This window comes from Chionomys nivalis, chromosome 17 (assembly GCF_950005125.1).
Source record: "Chionomys nivalis chromosome 17, mChiNiv1.1, whole genome shotgun sequence".
NCBI lineage: Eukaryota > Metazoa > Chordata > Mammalia > Rodentia > Cricetidae > Chionomys > Chionomys nivalis.
This window is the reverse complement of record NC_080102.1, coordinates 464916-477686: the sequence shown is the minus strand read 5'-3', so window position 1 is coordinate 477686 and position 12771 is coordinate 464916. Positions and strand designations below refer to the sequence as shown.

Sequence of the window (12771 nt, the reverse complement as noted above, 5' to 3'; positions counted from 1 at the left end):
AAACAAAAGCACAGTCCCATGCTGAGAGAGAGCACGATTGGAGGGCTTCACTGGAGAATGGAGGAAAACCCAGAAGTCACATCAAATGTTACTTCAGATAGATTTAATCCCGTGACCTCCATGCCATTGGCATCTGTGAAAGAAACTGCTGGGCCCAGTTACTGAAGAAGCACCAGGAAAGATATACTTTCAAATCAGGATGACTGAGACTCACCTCAAATTTTCAAAAAGCTCTGGACTCAAAATAATCAGAAAACAAATATACCTTCAAGTCATGAAAAAGTGATCACTGGTGATGTGGGATTTCCCTCTGTATGCTGTGATTACTATTAATGAATAAAGAAACTGCTTTGAACCTATAACAGGGCAGAACTTAGTTAGGTGAGGAAAACTAAACTGAATGCTGCAAGAAAGAGAGCGGAGTCAGAGAAGCCATAAAGCCACCAGAGAGAGACACTGGGAACTTTCCCCGATAAGCCACAGCCACGTGGCAATTTACAGATGAATAAAAATTGGTTAAATTAATATTAAGAGTTAGCCAACAAGAAGCTAAAACTAATGGGCCAAGCAGTGATTTAATTAATACAGTTTCTGTGCGATTATTTCAGATCTAAGCTAGCTGGGTGGCTGGGAACCAACAAGCAGCCCTTTTCCAACACACTAAAAACTAAGCTGTATTTTTATAACCACCTTTGGATGAAAACATTAGTCTCAAAGAGCAGGGGAGACATCACAGCTGGCTGCTTCAGCAACATTCCCACATGACACCATTGAAGGAAACAAGGCACTGTATAATGACCAAAAGCTTCTTCTAAGCTTAAAATCTGAAGACCTTGAATGATGTTTATATGGAGGAAAAGGAAAGCATGTAGAGCCAAAAAGATATTTGACAATGGGAGTTGTTATTAGCAAATTTTACAGCAATGTCAATAATGTACATCTTGTCTTCCTATCCTAGTAATTGTGAATAATTAAAACCATCAATCACCCTGACTGCTCTTTGGACTGGAGAGGGAGGGGGAGGAGCGTGGGGGGAGGGGGAGGGAAATGGGAGGTGGAAAGGAGACATAAATTTTTAATTAAAAAATTAATAAATAAAAATAAATAAATAAAACCATCAATTATCAAGGAAAAGAAAATTTATTATATCTCTATAATTTTTGTAGGTTTTTAAATAGTGCAAGATTTCCACTAAAGGTAAATTTAATTTAAAAACTAAATTGGGGCTTGAGAGATCATTCAGGATATAATTAAGTTATCCGCACAGTGTGAGGACCAGAGTTCTAATTCCCAGCATCCATAACACTGCCTGGCAGGTACGATGGTCCACGTGTAATCCATCAGTGGTAGAGTAAGGGCATCTGTGGAGGAACTGGTGACCTCTGGGTTCAGTTGAGAGACCTGCCTCAATATATAAGATGAAAAGTGATCCTGGAAAACACCTGGTGTTGACCTCTGGCCTCCACTCCACACACATACAATTGTGAATGCATACACACAAGCACACAAAGCACACAAATGAAAACAAATACAGGCTAAAATGCTAGGAAAGTTAAACTCAGCTTCCAAATAAAAAGGCCACTTAAATAAAATTCCTTCTTGAAGAAACTCAGAGTTGTGGGTCTACTGTCTTCACTTCTATGCTACCAGCAAAAACTACTATATTTTTATAAACACAATGCTACACAGGAGAAGCAAAACAACAAAACAAAACTGAACTGTCAGCAGTTTGGGAAACCTGAAGGCCTTTCCCATGGATCATGTCCAACAGATTCAGTAACATTCAGAGTGAGATTCCCATGCCATACATAGCAATCTACTGAAGCATGGGAGCCTACATGATGAATACATCTTAAAGGATGTCATTTAAAATTTGAGAAGATCCCTAGAACATAACCCATAAGAAAGGCTGCAAAAAAATCTGAGGTGTGAGAAAAATAAAATATACTGAGCATTTAGAAATGGGTACAGAGAACAAGCACTGAATATTCTAGAAAGGAGATATAAAAAGGATTAAAGATATAGCAACTTATAAGAACACTTCAGAGGAAAGGTATGAGTTAATTAGAAGCATGCAAGAAAGGTTTTTCTTCTTCCTTTCTCTAATCCTGACAGAGCGGGTCCATAATCATCAAATTTCTACTAGATACAAATATACAACAGCAAAGACAATTGTGATAGTAGATAGCAAATTGTTTTAGGTAAACACTCATTGGAGCTAGTTCTGTCTTTAGCAAAAAAAAAAAAGTAACAGTAACTCAGTACTGTACAGCTGTTAATAATAAAAACATCCAGGGAAAGAACAGCTGAGCAGGGCATGACAGTATATGCCTGTAATCACTTGTGTGATCCCAGCACTCAGGAAGCCAAGGCAGGAAGATCAAGCAATCAAGTATAGCCAATTCCAGACAGCCATGGAATATATAGGTAGAGCTTGTCGGTCGCCCCCACGCCCAAAAAAATTACTGACAAAAAAAACAAAAGAACAGTTACAAAGAGCTTAGCATTCATCATCGTTTGCATGTGGTTTGACTCCTAAGTGCTCATATGTCAGGAACTTGATCCCAGTGTTGGGAATATTAAAAGGCAGTAGAAGCTGTCAGAGGTAGGATCTAGTGGGAGGTCACTGAGTGCTGCCCTTAAAATGAATGATGCAGTTCTCTAAGGACCCTGGTTTTCATCAAAGGGTTATTATAAAATATCAAATCCAGTCTTCCCAGGTGAGGCTCCCCACCCCATCCACCTCTTGTGCATAATTCCTTCATGAGACAATGCACCATGATGAAAAGATAGGCCTCACCTAAAGTCAATAACAAGTAGAATGGACTTTCAGGTTCCAAACTGAGTTTCAAAACCTCCATTCTTTATGAGGTATATAGCCCCATGTGTTTTGTTATAGCAATAAAAGAACAAGTCAAAACATGGGTTTAACATTATTAATTTAGTTAGCCCTCACAATTATCTTCCTGTTATCTCCATCACATAGTAGAAAAATGAACACATTTAAGGACGAGAAGCGGGTCACAGAGCTGAGAAGAGGAGTCTGTGCCCATCTGCTACACAAAAACCATCTTGTAATCTGCACCTCAAAGAATCAGAAGGATGTGATGCACAGAAGAACTACAACAGCTCAGGATATCACTCACCATTAGGGAACGCTAACACGCTGATGATGAGAAAGAAGAAAATAACTGAGAGGATGCCTCTCCAGATGTTGTCTTCTGGAACAGAGTCATCTCTGAAAATAGAAAACAGTGAGAATTCATTCTCAGATCTAAACAGGAAACCAAAACGCAGGACACTTTCCATAATCTAACACCCAAAGACTGCAGATTTTCTTTCACTGAACAAAGTCACTACACACAGTTTACTGCTTCGTATCACTTCCTAAAACCAACACTCTCCTAATAAAGCTCAGCTCTTACAGGAAAGGTAACCGGGGGCTGAAGGCACAGCTCAGTACGTTAGCACACACAATGCTCATCTCCACCACCAAAATTATATAAAATAATATATAAATAAAACTGGTCATCTTAAACACTATCATTCTACTCAAGCATGAGACCCACTGTTCTTAAACACACACACACACACACACACACAAAAACCAACTTATCAAAACACAAGATTCATTTTTGAGAAATCTCTTTCGGTGATAAAACAACAAAAGATGTACTTGGTTGATACAGGAAATGGTAAGAAAATTTTCAAAAAGTCAGAATGAAGAGATCACAAGGAAGAGAGCAATGTAACAGGGTTACATCAGCTACTCTTGAAAATGGAAAACTGGGGACCTAGAAGATGCAGGAAGAAGCATGGAAACAGGTAACAAGAAAGCAATCAGGAAAAAGAAAATCAAGAGGGGAAAAAAATTATAAGATTTAAAATCAGAGCAGAAACAGAATAACTTTCCTCCCATGCATGGCTTATCTATTGCCTCACCATTCCAGTAAACTGGACTAGTCCCTTTGTTGGTCGATGTGTTCCCTGTCTACCTTGCCAGAGCCTATTTCTGAAATAGGGACTTAAAACCAAATAAATAAATAAATAAAGGCTGGGCGGTGGTGGCGCACGCCTTTAATCCCAGCACTCGGGAGACAGAGGCAGGCGGATCTCTGTGAGTTCGAGACCAGCCTGGTCTACAAGAGCTAGTTCCAGGACAGGTTCCAAAAACACAGAGAAACCCTGTCTCAAAAAACCAAAAAATAAAAAATAAAAAAAATGAAATAGGGACTTATTCCCTTCTGTTCTTGGGACCTGACACATGCTACACACTCAACAGATATTGCAGACTGACAGTTTATAAGGAAGAGCTACTATGCAAACACTATGTTGGACACTTTACAGGCTGATAAACACTGACTGATAACATATGTGGGACTCAAGAAAAGCAAATGCAAATGGGGAAATAGAAACATAAGTCAAGAAGGTGGTTTCCTGAATTATTGATAATTTCTGAGAAGTTTGGGAGAAGAAAGTTCAGCATTGCAGTTTTTAAAACACAGAATGAGGGGGCAGAAAGTATAATATGAAACAGAATGGAAGGAAATATTTTAAAGACAAGGAGACAAGTAGCAAGCAATTTGCAGTGGTGTTGTATGTCTTTAATCCCAATACAGGAGAGGCAGAGGTAGAAGCAGGTGGATCTCTTAGTTTGATGCCATCCTGGTCTACAGAGTGAGTTGTAGGATAGCCAGGGCTACACAAAGAAACCCTAACTTGAAAAAAACAAAGAAGGAAGGAAGGAAGGAAGGAAGGAAGGAAGGAAGGAAGGAAGGAAGGAAGGAAGGAAGGAAAGAAGGAAGGGAAAAAGAAAAGAAAAGAAAAGAAAAGAAAAGAAAAGAAAAAGAGGCTGAATTTATATAGTAAGAAGTATTACTAGCTAGGCTCCCAGAACTCGAGAGGCAGAGAGGCAGGTGGATCTCTGTGAGTTCAAGGCCAGCCTGGTCTACAAGAGCTAGTTTCAGGACAGGCTTTAAAGCTACAGAGAAACCCTGTCTCAAAAAAATAAAAAAAATTACTGAAGTAAAAATAAGAGATAAAAAAATCTTAGAAGGACTAGCAAGATGGCCCAGTGGGTAAAGGCTCTTGGTGTGCAAACCTTTGATACCAAGAACCCATACAAAGATGGAAGGAGGGAACAAAATTGACCTGTAGTCTCCACATAAACACTGTGCTCTCTCTCACAATAAATAAATTTTAGAAATTTCTGAGAAAAAGTTTTTGCACATAAAAAAGCCTGAGTCATCAAAACATGAAGAGATATTGAATGAAATAATGAGTTACCTTGATAAGGACCAAGTCCTAAGATACTGATTTAAAAACAGAAGTTAAGTTAGATGCCAGCTGCTACGTAGACAGCTAAGTTTCTGTCACCAATTAATCAGCTTCTAGAGTTAAGACAGGGGTGAGCACTAAGCAGGGGAGGCTATGAAGAAATAGGTAGGGCTGGAGAGATGGCTCAGCCGTTAAAGGCTAGGCTCACAACCAAAAATATAAGAAATAGGTAAGCAGACACCCTATGCATTAATTGCTGTAGTATGAATTTATAGATTTTATGGAGAGTAATTGGGTTACATTCTATACTTACAACCTTGTATATCCTGTGGCTCAGTAGTTCTACTCAGGGAACCTCTGCTTCAGACACTCTCTTGTGTATGTGAAGTGGCATGTGCACAAGGTTGTTCATTGCAAAATTTTACATATATATTTTCACAAAAGACTGGACACAAGATAGACAGTCAACAAAGAAACCTGATTAAATTATAGTCTAGTCACACAGCCGAACACTAGGCAGTCATAAAAAAGAATAAAAGTTTCTATCCTCAAATGAAACTGTTCCAGGGAGCTAAAAAGACATCATGTAAAGAAACAGTAGAACAGTAGGCCTGATATGTAATTATTTGAACACATAAGGGTTAATATGTGTAGGGATATAAGCTATAATTTGTACTTACAGTCACCTAAAATGTCTCTGCACAACCACCCAAGAAACAGACTTTATTGAGCATTAGAGTCTGAAAGAGAGATATTGGGAGAGACTTTTCCCTACACAAATCTCTGGCATAACCTATATTTCAAAAAATGTGAATAAATGTCTACAGAAATAAGCAAAAGAATCTTCATTTAAAATGACTGGAAAGTGAGATGTATGCAAACCCAACCTCTTGAATTCAATCCCTACAACTTGCATAAAGGCAGAATTGACTTTGCACAAAGATATATTCTGACCTCAGCACATCCATACAGTCCTCCAACACACACACACACCACATTTTTCTTTCTTTCTTTTTTTTTTTTTTTTTTTTTGGTTTTTCGAGACAGGGTTTCTCTGTGGCTTTGGAGCCTGTCCTGGAACTAGCTCTGTAGACCAGGCTGGTCTCGAACTCACAGAGATCCGCCTGCCTCTGCCTCCCGAGTGCTGGGATTAAAGGCGTGTGCCACCACCGCCCGGCTCACCACATTTTTCTTAATTCAAAACTAACTCCTAACTAGTCAAAACACTTGAAAGCACACATCGATATAAGAAATTGAGGTTAATACTAAGGATATAAAATCAAAACTGGGTGTAGTAATCATACTAGTGAGCTCAGCACTTAGGAAACTGATGCAGGATGATTGGGAGTTTGAGGTCAACTTGGGTTACAGATCAGTTTCAAGTCAGTCTGAGCAACAAAGCAAGACAGACTATCTCAAAGGAATAATAATAATAGGCCATAACACTTGTAATTATTGTTATTAATAATTATGATGACGATTAATAATAAAAACAACCTGTAACCTCTAATTTTTGAGCAACATTATTAAGCAAAACCAAAAATGGTCTATTTAATGTCTGAGAGGAAAAAAAATAATGATGAAACAATATTAGCTATGGAAGTTTTGTATTTGCCTAGTGAGAAAAAAAAAATATAAGGACTTTAATAAACTGGAAAAATACTGAACAGAAGAATCAAACCCAGTAGTGAGTTTGAGTAAGGGGAGAGGTAAAGTTAGTAATCTGAGTCCTATCAGGCCACAGTCCTACCTTCACAGTCTGGCATGCCCTGGGTGCAGAGAGGATATGGTGTCTCCTTAGCACAAGTGTGAGTGTACAAAAGGAATGAAACACACTGCAGGGCTGCCCAGCTAGCCTCATGACAACCTGAGCACACAAGGTCGCACACTTTAAAACCTGCTGTGAGTCCATCTTCTCTAAACTCCAAATCATTGAGAGATTTAGCCTTGGATTCATAACAAGGAACTTGGCAGAAAGAGTCATGTAATGCCCACAATCCCACTCAGAGGCAAGAACCTGACTCTTATCTACGGTTATCAACTGTGTTCTGGGCTTCACTGAGCAAACTTCCTGCTCTGAGTAAACTACCTCCTCAGTCTTCCTAACACTCTAAGGTGTGAGGTGATCATAGCTGTATCTCAGGACTGGTTCTAAGCTGTCTTCTGTGTAGGAGCCACACAGGGCAGTGATAAAGCTGAAATGCCAGCTATAAGATCTTAGACAGATTATTTAACTTCTCTGTGCCTGTTTCCTCCTCCATTAATAAAGACTAGACATAAACTCTACTTCATGAGATCCTTCTAAGGATTAAACGAATTTAGCAGCTACTTAGAAAAGGGCCCACATACGTCTCAACATTCTTCTGTTGTTTCCATTTGCTCCTTCATCCAATTCATGCTGTGTTGGGGAACTTTGGAATGCAGGTTCTAGGTCAAGGTTTCTCATCCACTGATATACAGGCTTGGGGACACAAAGTCCTCTTCTTTCTTGACCTGTGCTGAAGAGTATTGGCCAGACAATGACAATGCAAAGATGCCAACTGTGAACAAGATTTTCATTAAGTTCCCCAAGGCACAGGTCCCATCTGGTTCTGTTAAGGATCCTTCAGTGCTCACAGCAGGTTTATAGCAAGCATCTGCAATATAGTGGGAGTGGGGGTACGGGTGGTGGCAAGAATGCTCCAGATGATATGACAGAGTGGGTGGGATTTGGATAACATGAAGGGGATCCCAGCCTAACATAAAGAGTCCACTGACAGACTTTTCTGCCCCCTGGAAAAGGTCACCTGCAGGGGCCTGCTGAGATCACACTAGATATTAACAGCCTAGTCAGGCTTCCAAACACCACTTGGTGAACATGGATCCAATAATGTAGAAACCACCCAGAGAGAGCACAACCAGAGTAGGGAAAGGAGAAGTCAGGAGAGCTTTGGGACTCAGATTCTGTGTCAGTTCCATTTCTGACATCTATGGGCAACTGGGTTATAGTCTTCAGGAGATTAGGCAACACCACTTATTCATGATCTTTAGACAGGGCTATTCTCTATGGAACCATAAAGATGACAAGATCTACTCTTCACCATGACACAAAGGTCTCTAGGCTATGTGTCCCTACTCTCCTCTCGTTTCCTTTGAGTTCTTGAATTAGATAAACCATGTCACAACCAAGGATTATCTCTCCCAGTGAAAAATGTAATCCTAATTTAGAAGGTAGACCTACGTCATCCAGATGTCATAGTTTTAACAATGCACTCATTCAATCTTAAAGGAATTTGGGAGCTTGGTCAAGAATTATTTGCTTAAAGACCCATTCACTAAAGAACTTCTTTCAAGTTTGCATAGGACATCCTTCATCCTTTCAATGACGGAAGATGTTGGGCCTTCCAAAGATGAAAGATATTGGGCCTCAACAATTTGACAGGAAACACAACTATTGCAATGAGAAAAGCTATAATAAGAGGCATTGAGAACTATATTCACAAGTCATCCTTTGTGCTTCTTAGAACATCAAGAAAGGTGCTCATGAAAAGAACCATCCAAATGAGCTGTGAAGGATACTGGGAGCTTGAGAGGGCAGAAGGAGTCAAGAGAGAGAGAGAGACAGCAGCAGTACCAGGGTGAGCCAAGGAGTTGCCTGAGTCTAAAGGGTATGCTGTGTGCAGACACTAAGAAGCAAAAGTGGAAAATACAACCTACTCCACGAGGTAGAGCCTCCACACGTAGTTTGTACTTTCTGCAGGTGGTAGGCACACAGCTACCCAACCAGCAGGGGGCAAGCAGGATCACAATTTTGGTTTTACAGGTAATGAGTCTGAAGGATAGGCCTGAGGGTATGCCATTCCAAGGGGCTGGTGATTTGCTGGGTTAAAGCTTATAATAGTCAAAGGAGAATAGTTAAGGCCCAAAATATCTACTAAGGTTAAGCCAGGTGAACTCCAGGAAAGCAAAGAGCTAGGCTGAATGGAATAGGGATTGTTCAGCTGTTGAGTAGCACTGAACACAAGGCCAGAACCAGGGAAGCAGACCAAGCTAACTAGACCAGTCCTGTTTTTTTAACTAACTGAAATTTAAAAACTGATTCCTAGACATAAATCTAGAGATACAAGAATACTATCAGAAGATAAACTGTGCTATGATTAAAACAACAAACAAGTATTTGAAAGTTCTGTTTACTTAAGAGGAGCCCAAAAGGTAGTAACTCCTTGATATATAATTTCTTTAGGGTAGGGCACCATCAAAACCAAATAAACATCTGAGTCACTAAGGGTCTATACAGATGACCTCAAAGAAACATAGCTTATTCCTTTAATAAGTTTATGGTCTTATTATGGGGAAATAAAAAGAAGAAGAAAGGGGGCTAGAGAGATGGCTCAATGGTTAAGAACATTGACTGTTCTTCCAGAGGTCCTGAGTTCAATTCCCAGCAACCACATGGTGGCTCACAACCATCTGTAATGAGATCTGGTGCCCTCTTCTGGGGTGCAGGTATGCTCACAGGCAGAACACTGTATACATAATAAATAAATAAATCTTTTTAAAAAAAGAAGAAAAAAACAGATAAGTTTTTAAAAATATAAAAAGATGTTTACTTAATTTAATTTAAAAATGATTCAAATAACTGGGAAAGAGAAATGATGAGGATTAACGGTAACTGACCTTCAAATGCAACCTAACACAATGTAGCCTAACAGTACTGTCTACCTCTTGGGTTGGTCTGGCCTCAGTTGTGTACTTCTTGAGTTATTACTACAAACCATCAATTAACACTGCTGGTGCCAGAGACATCAAGGTTTCTCTTACATAGAGAAAAAAAGATATGATATAGAAAAGCAGGACCAAGACAACAGCGTTAGTAGTATTGGGAGGCATTTTCTATTGGGTCTTCATATGGTCTTGAGGGAAAAATCGTAAAGTCTGGGAGAAACTCCTAGAGAAGCATAGAGAGCCAGAAATAATGGTCCAAGTTAAAATAAAAAGGGTGTAATTTCCAAAGCTGGTAAGAGAAATTAAGTAAAAAACTACTTAAAAACAAATCAAATATCTGTTCACTCCTTTGCCCCTTGTCTATCCTCTATCTTCTTAGTTCCATATCCAGAGAAAACAAGAACAAATGAATCGATAATCACATAGGTATAGGTATAGCCACTTGCAATGAGGCAACCTCATCTAGACAGGGAATAATTCCTGTTGGCAAGTGCTAACAGGGCTGCCAATTCTCTGCATCCCTTCAGATCATGGATAGCAATGGCAGAACCTTGTGTGACTGCAATCGGGAGGGGGGGTGTTTTGTTTTTGAGACAGGATCTTACTATGTAGTCTTGGCTGCTGGAAAGCCACTATGTCAAATGATTGCATTTAACGTAGTGGACCAGAGAACAGGGTTCCTCCACTTATAAGACTTTTCTAGTGAAGTTTTGGAGTGGGGTATTTAAAAGCAACCTTCCAAGAAAATGCCCTCAGTGACCATAAGAATCTATCAACAGGCACTATCTCTGAATATCTCCCAATATCAAACCCTGTACTTAACCTCCCATCAATAAGGACATTTGATGATTCTCAACCCAAAAGAACTCTTTAAAAGAACTGCTGGACAAACCCAACCTTACCACAGACTTTTGTTTGAGGTATCAAACCCTTCACATTCCAAAATTCTTACAGGGTATCCATAGCACATAATCTCACCAGGCACTATTCTTATATACAATAATACAAAACCTCCCAAAGTATTCAATACTTTCTGATAACTAGTCTTTGCAAAACAAACATTAAGCCATATTTTAAAAGTTTGATTGAAAGAACTGCACTGAACATTACCTAACTGAAAGTTTATACAAGGTACTACTGTCATTACAAAAAAGCATACATAAAAAAAATTCATTTTAGAAGCCATTGCATTTGGGGCTGGAGATATGGCTCAGCAATTAAGAGCACTCACTGGTCTTCCAGAGAACCTGGGTTCGATTCAGCACCCACATGGAAGCCCACAACTGTCTGTAACTCCAGTTTCAGAGCATCTGACACTCTCACACAGACACATGCAGGAAAAATACCAAAAGAAGAATAAAAATTTTTTTTTATTTTTTTTTATTTTAAGAATAAAAATTTTTTAAAAAAATTACTTTCAATCTTCATGGAGTAAAATTGAGCTATCTCTATAATATCTCACTTATATGGATCATAAATTACTACAAAAAGACACTGATAACTCCTAATTCTATTAATTATGCTTCTGAGTTTATGTTAAGGTAAAATGTGTGATTAATTAGTTCCTTTATGTGTGATTTCTTTATGAAACTAACAGAAGAAATAAAATTGTTATAACTTCTGGAAAGATCCATAACCCAAGGTTCAGATTGTTTTTTAAATTGTTTTTTAAAAGCTGCTAAAATTCATCCTCATTTTTCATACTTCACTGCCTCAATGCACCAACTAGACAGTACAATGCATTAGAACTGCTGGATATTGGGCTGTGCTTGATGGGAGGTGTCCACTGGGATGTGTGTCAACAGCAACTGTTGATGCTGTGGCATAGAAGTGGTGTTTGAGACTGGGGGAAAGCTTATGTTAGATGACTGTATGCAGCGCATAAAAGAGGTGTTGTATTGGAAAAACAGTGTGGTGCACCTCACATATGCATGCGCGCTTGCACTCCTGGCAATACTGCATACCAGAAGAGTTCCTTGGGAATCTAGTTGTATAATAGGCCTCCGTGTGGTGTGTTTTATGTGTGTAGTTTGTTCTAAAAGCGGTGCAGTCATGAAATGATTCATGCGGTGTGCTAGGGACAGACCACGGATAAAGTGGTTGCGGAGCAGAACGTCCCGGTAGTGACGTGTGGGGAATGATGGAAAGCAAGGGATGTGGGTGACCCGGCTAGGTAACCTGCATGAGCTCCTGGTGTGGCGCGAGGCACCGAATGTGAGAGACAGGGTTTAGAGGTGTGGGGTAGCAGGTGGAAGAGTAGGCAGAGAGGACTGTAAGCCACGCGGTGGGCGGAGGAGCTGCGTGGGCCCAGTGTCTGCGAGCTTGCACGCGTGGAGCAGCTACTCGATTCCTTGCCACCAGTCACACAGGGCCATCCTCCCCGCCACAGCTTCCCTGTCGCCTCTACCCTCTGGCCTCGGGCGCCCCGCGCGCGGTCAGGCCTACCTCACCTGGTGAAGGCGAAGTACATGAGGCTGATGATGGTGAAGCTGAGCAGGGTAATAGTGTGCGGCCGATAGAAGAAGTCTATGGTGATGTCCTCCACTTGCTGCTCGTTGATCATGCGGAAATGCATCCTGTAGTTCACATCATCCTTGCTCAGAGTACGGCTCCCCACGCAGGACGCCATGGTCCTTCTCCCCGTTCTGCCGGGGCGGCGGAGGCCCCGGCCCGCGAAGGCTGGGACCTCCGCAGTGACAGACCACAGCGGTGTAGCTGCCTGACGCCGGGACCCGGTCTGGCGCCCTGCGAAGGGTGCTAGCAGAGGGAAGGGCCGACGCGCGAGGGCGT

General features: G+C 40.5%; 1 protein-coding gene across 3 annotated transcripts in view; it reads right to left on the bottom strand.

Moving 5' to 3' along the window:
- Positions 1 to 12746, bottom strand: part of Ptdss1 (phosphatidylserine synthase 1) — a 56861-nt gene extending 44115 nt beyond the window's left edge. The window contains exons 1-2 of one of the 3 annotated variants that reach the window (XM_057791960.1): positions 12432 to 12746; positions 3147 to 3238 (exon numbers count right to left, since the gene is read on the bottom strand). In XM_057791960.1, the coding sequence (XP_057647943.1) occupies positions 3147 to 3238; positions 12432 to 12610 (271 nt within the window). In that variant the 5' untranslated portion in view covers positions 12611 to 12746. Of the gene's footprint in view, positions 1 to 3146; positions 3239 to 7626; positions 7765 to 12426 lie in introns of those variants that run through there. The other 2 variants (XM_057791961.1, XM_057791962.1) reach the window with 2 other exon arrangements.
- Between the last annotated feature and the right edge of the window lie 25 nt (positions 12747 to 12771).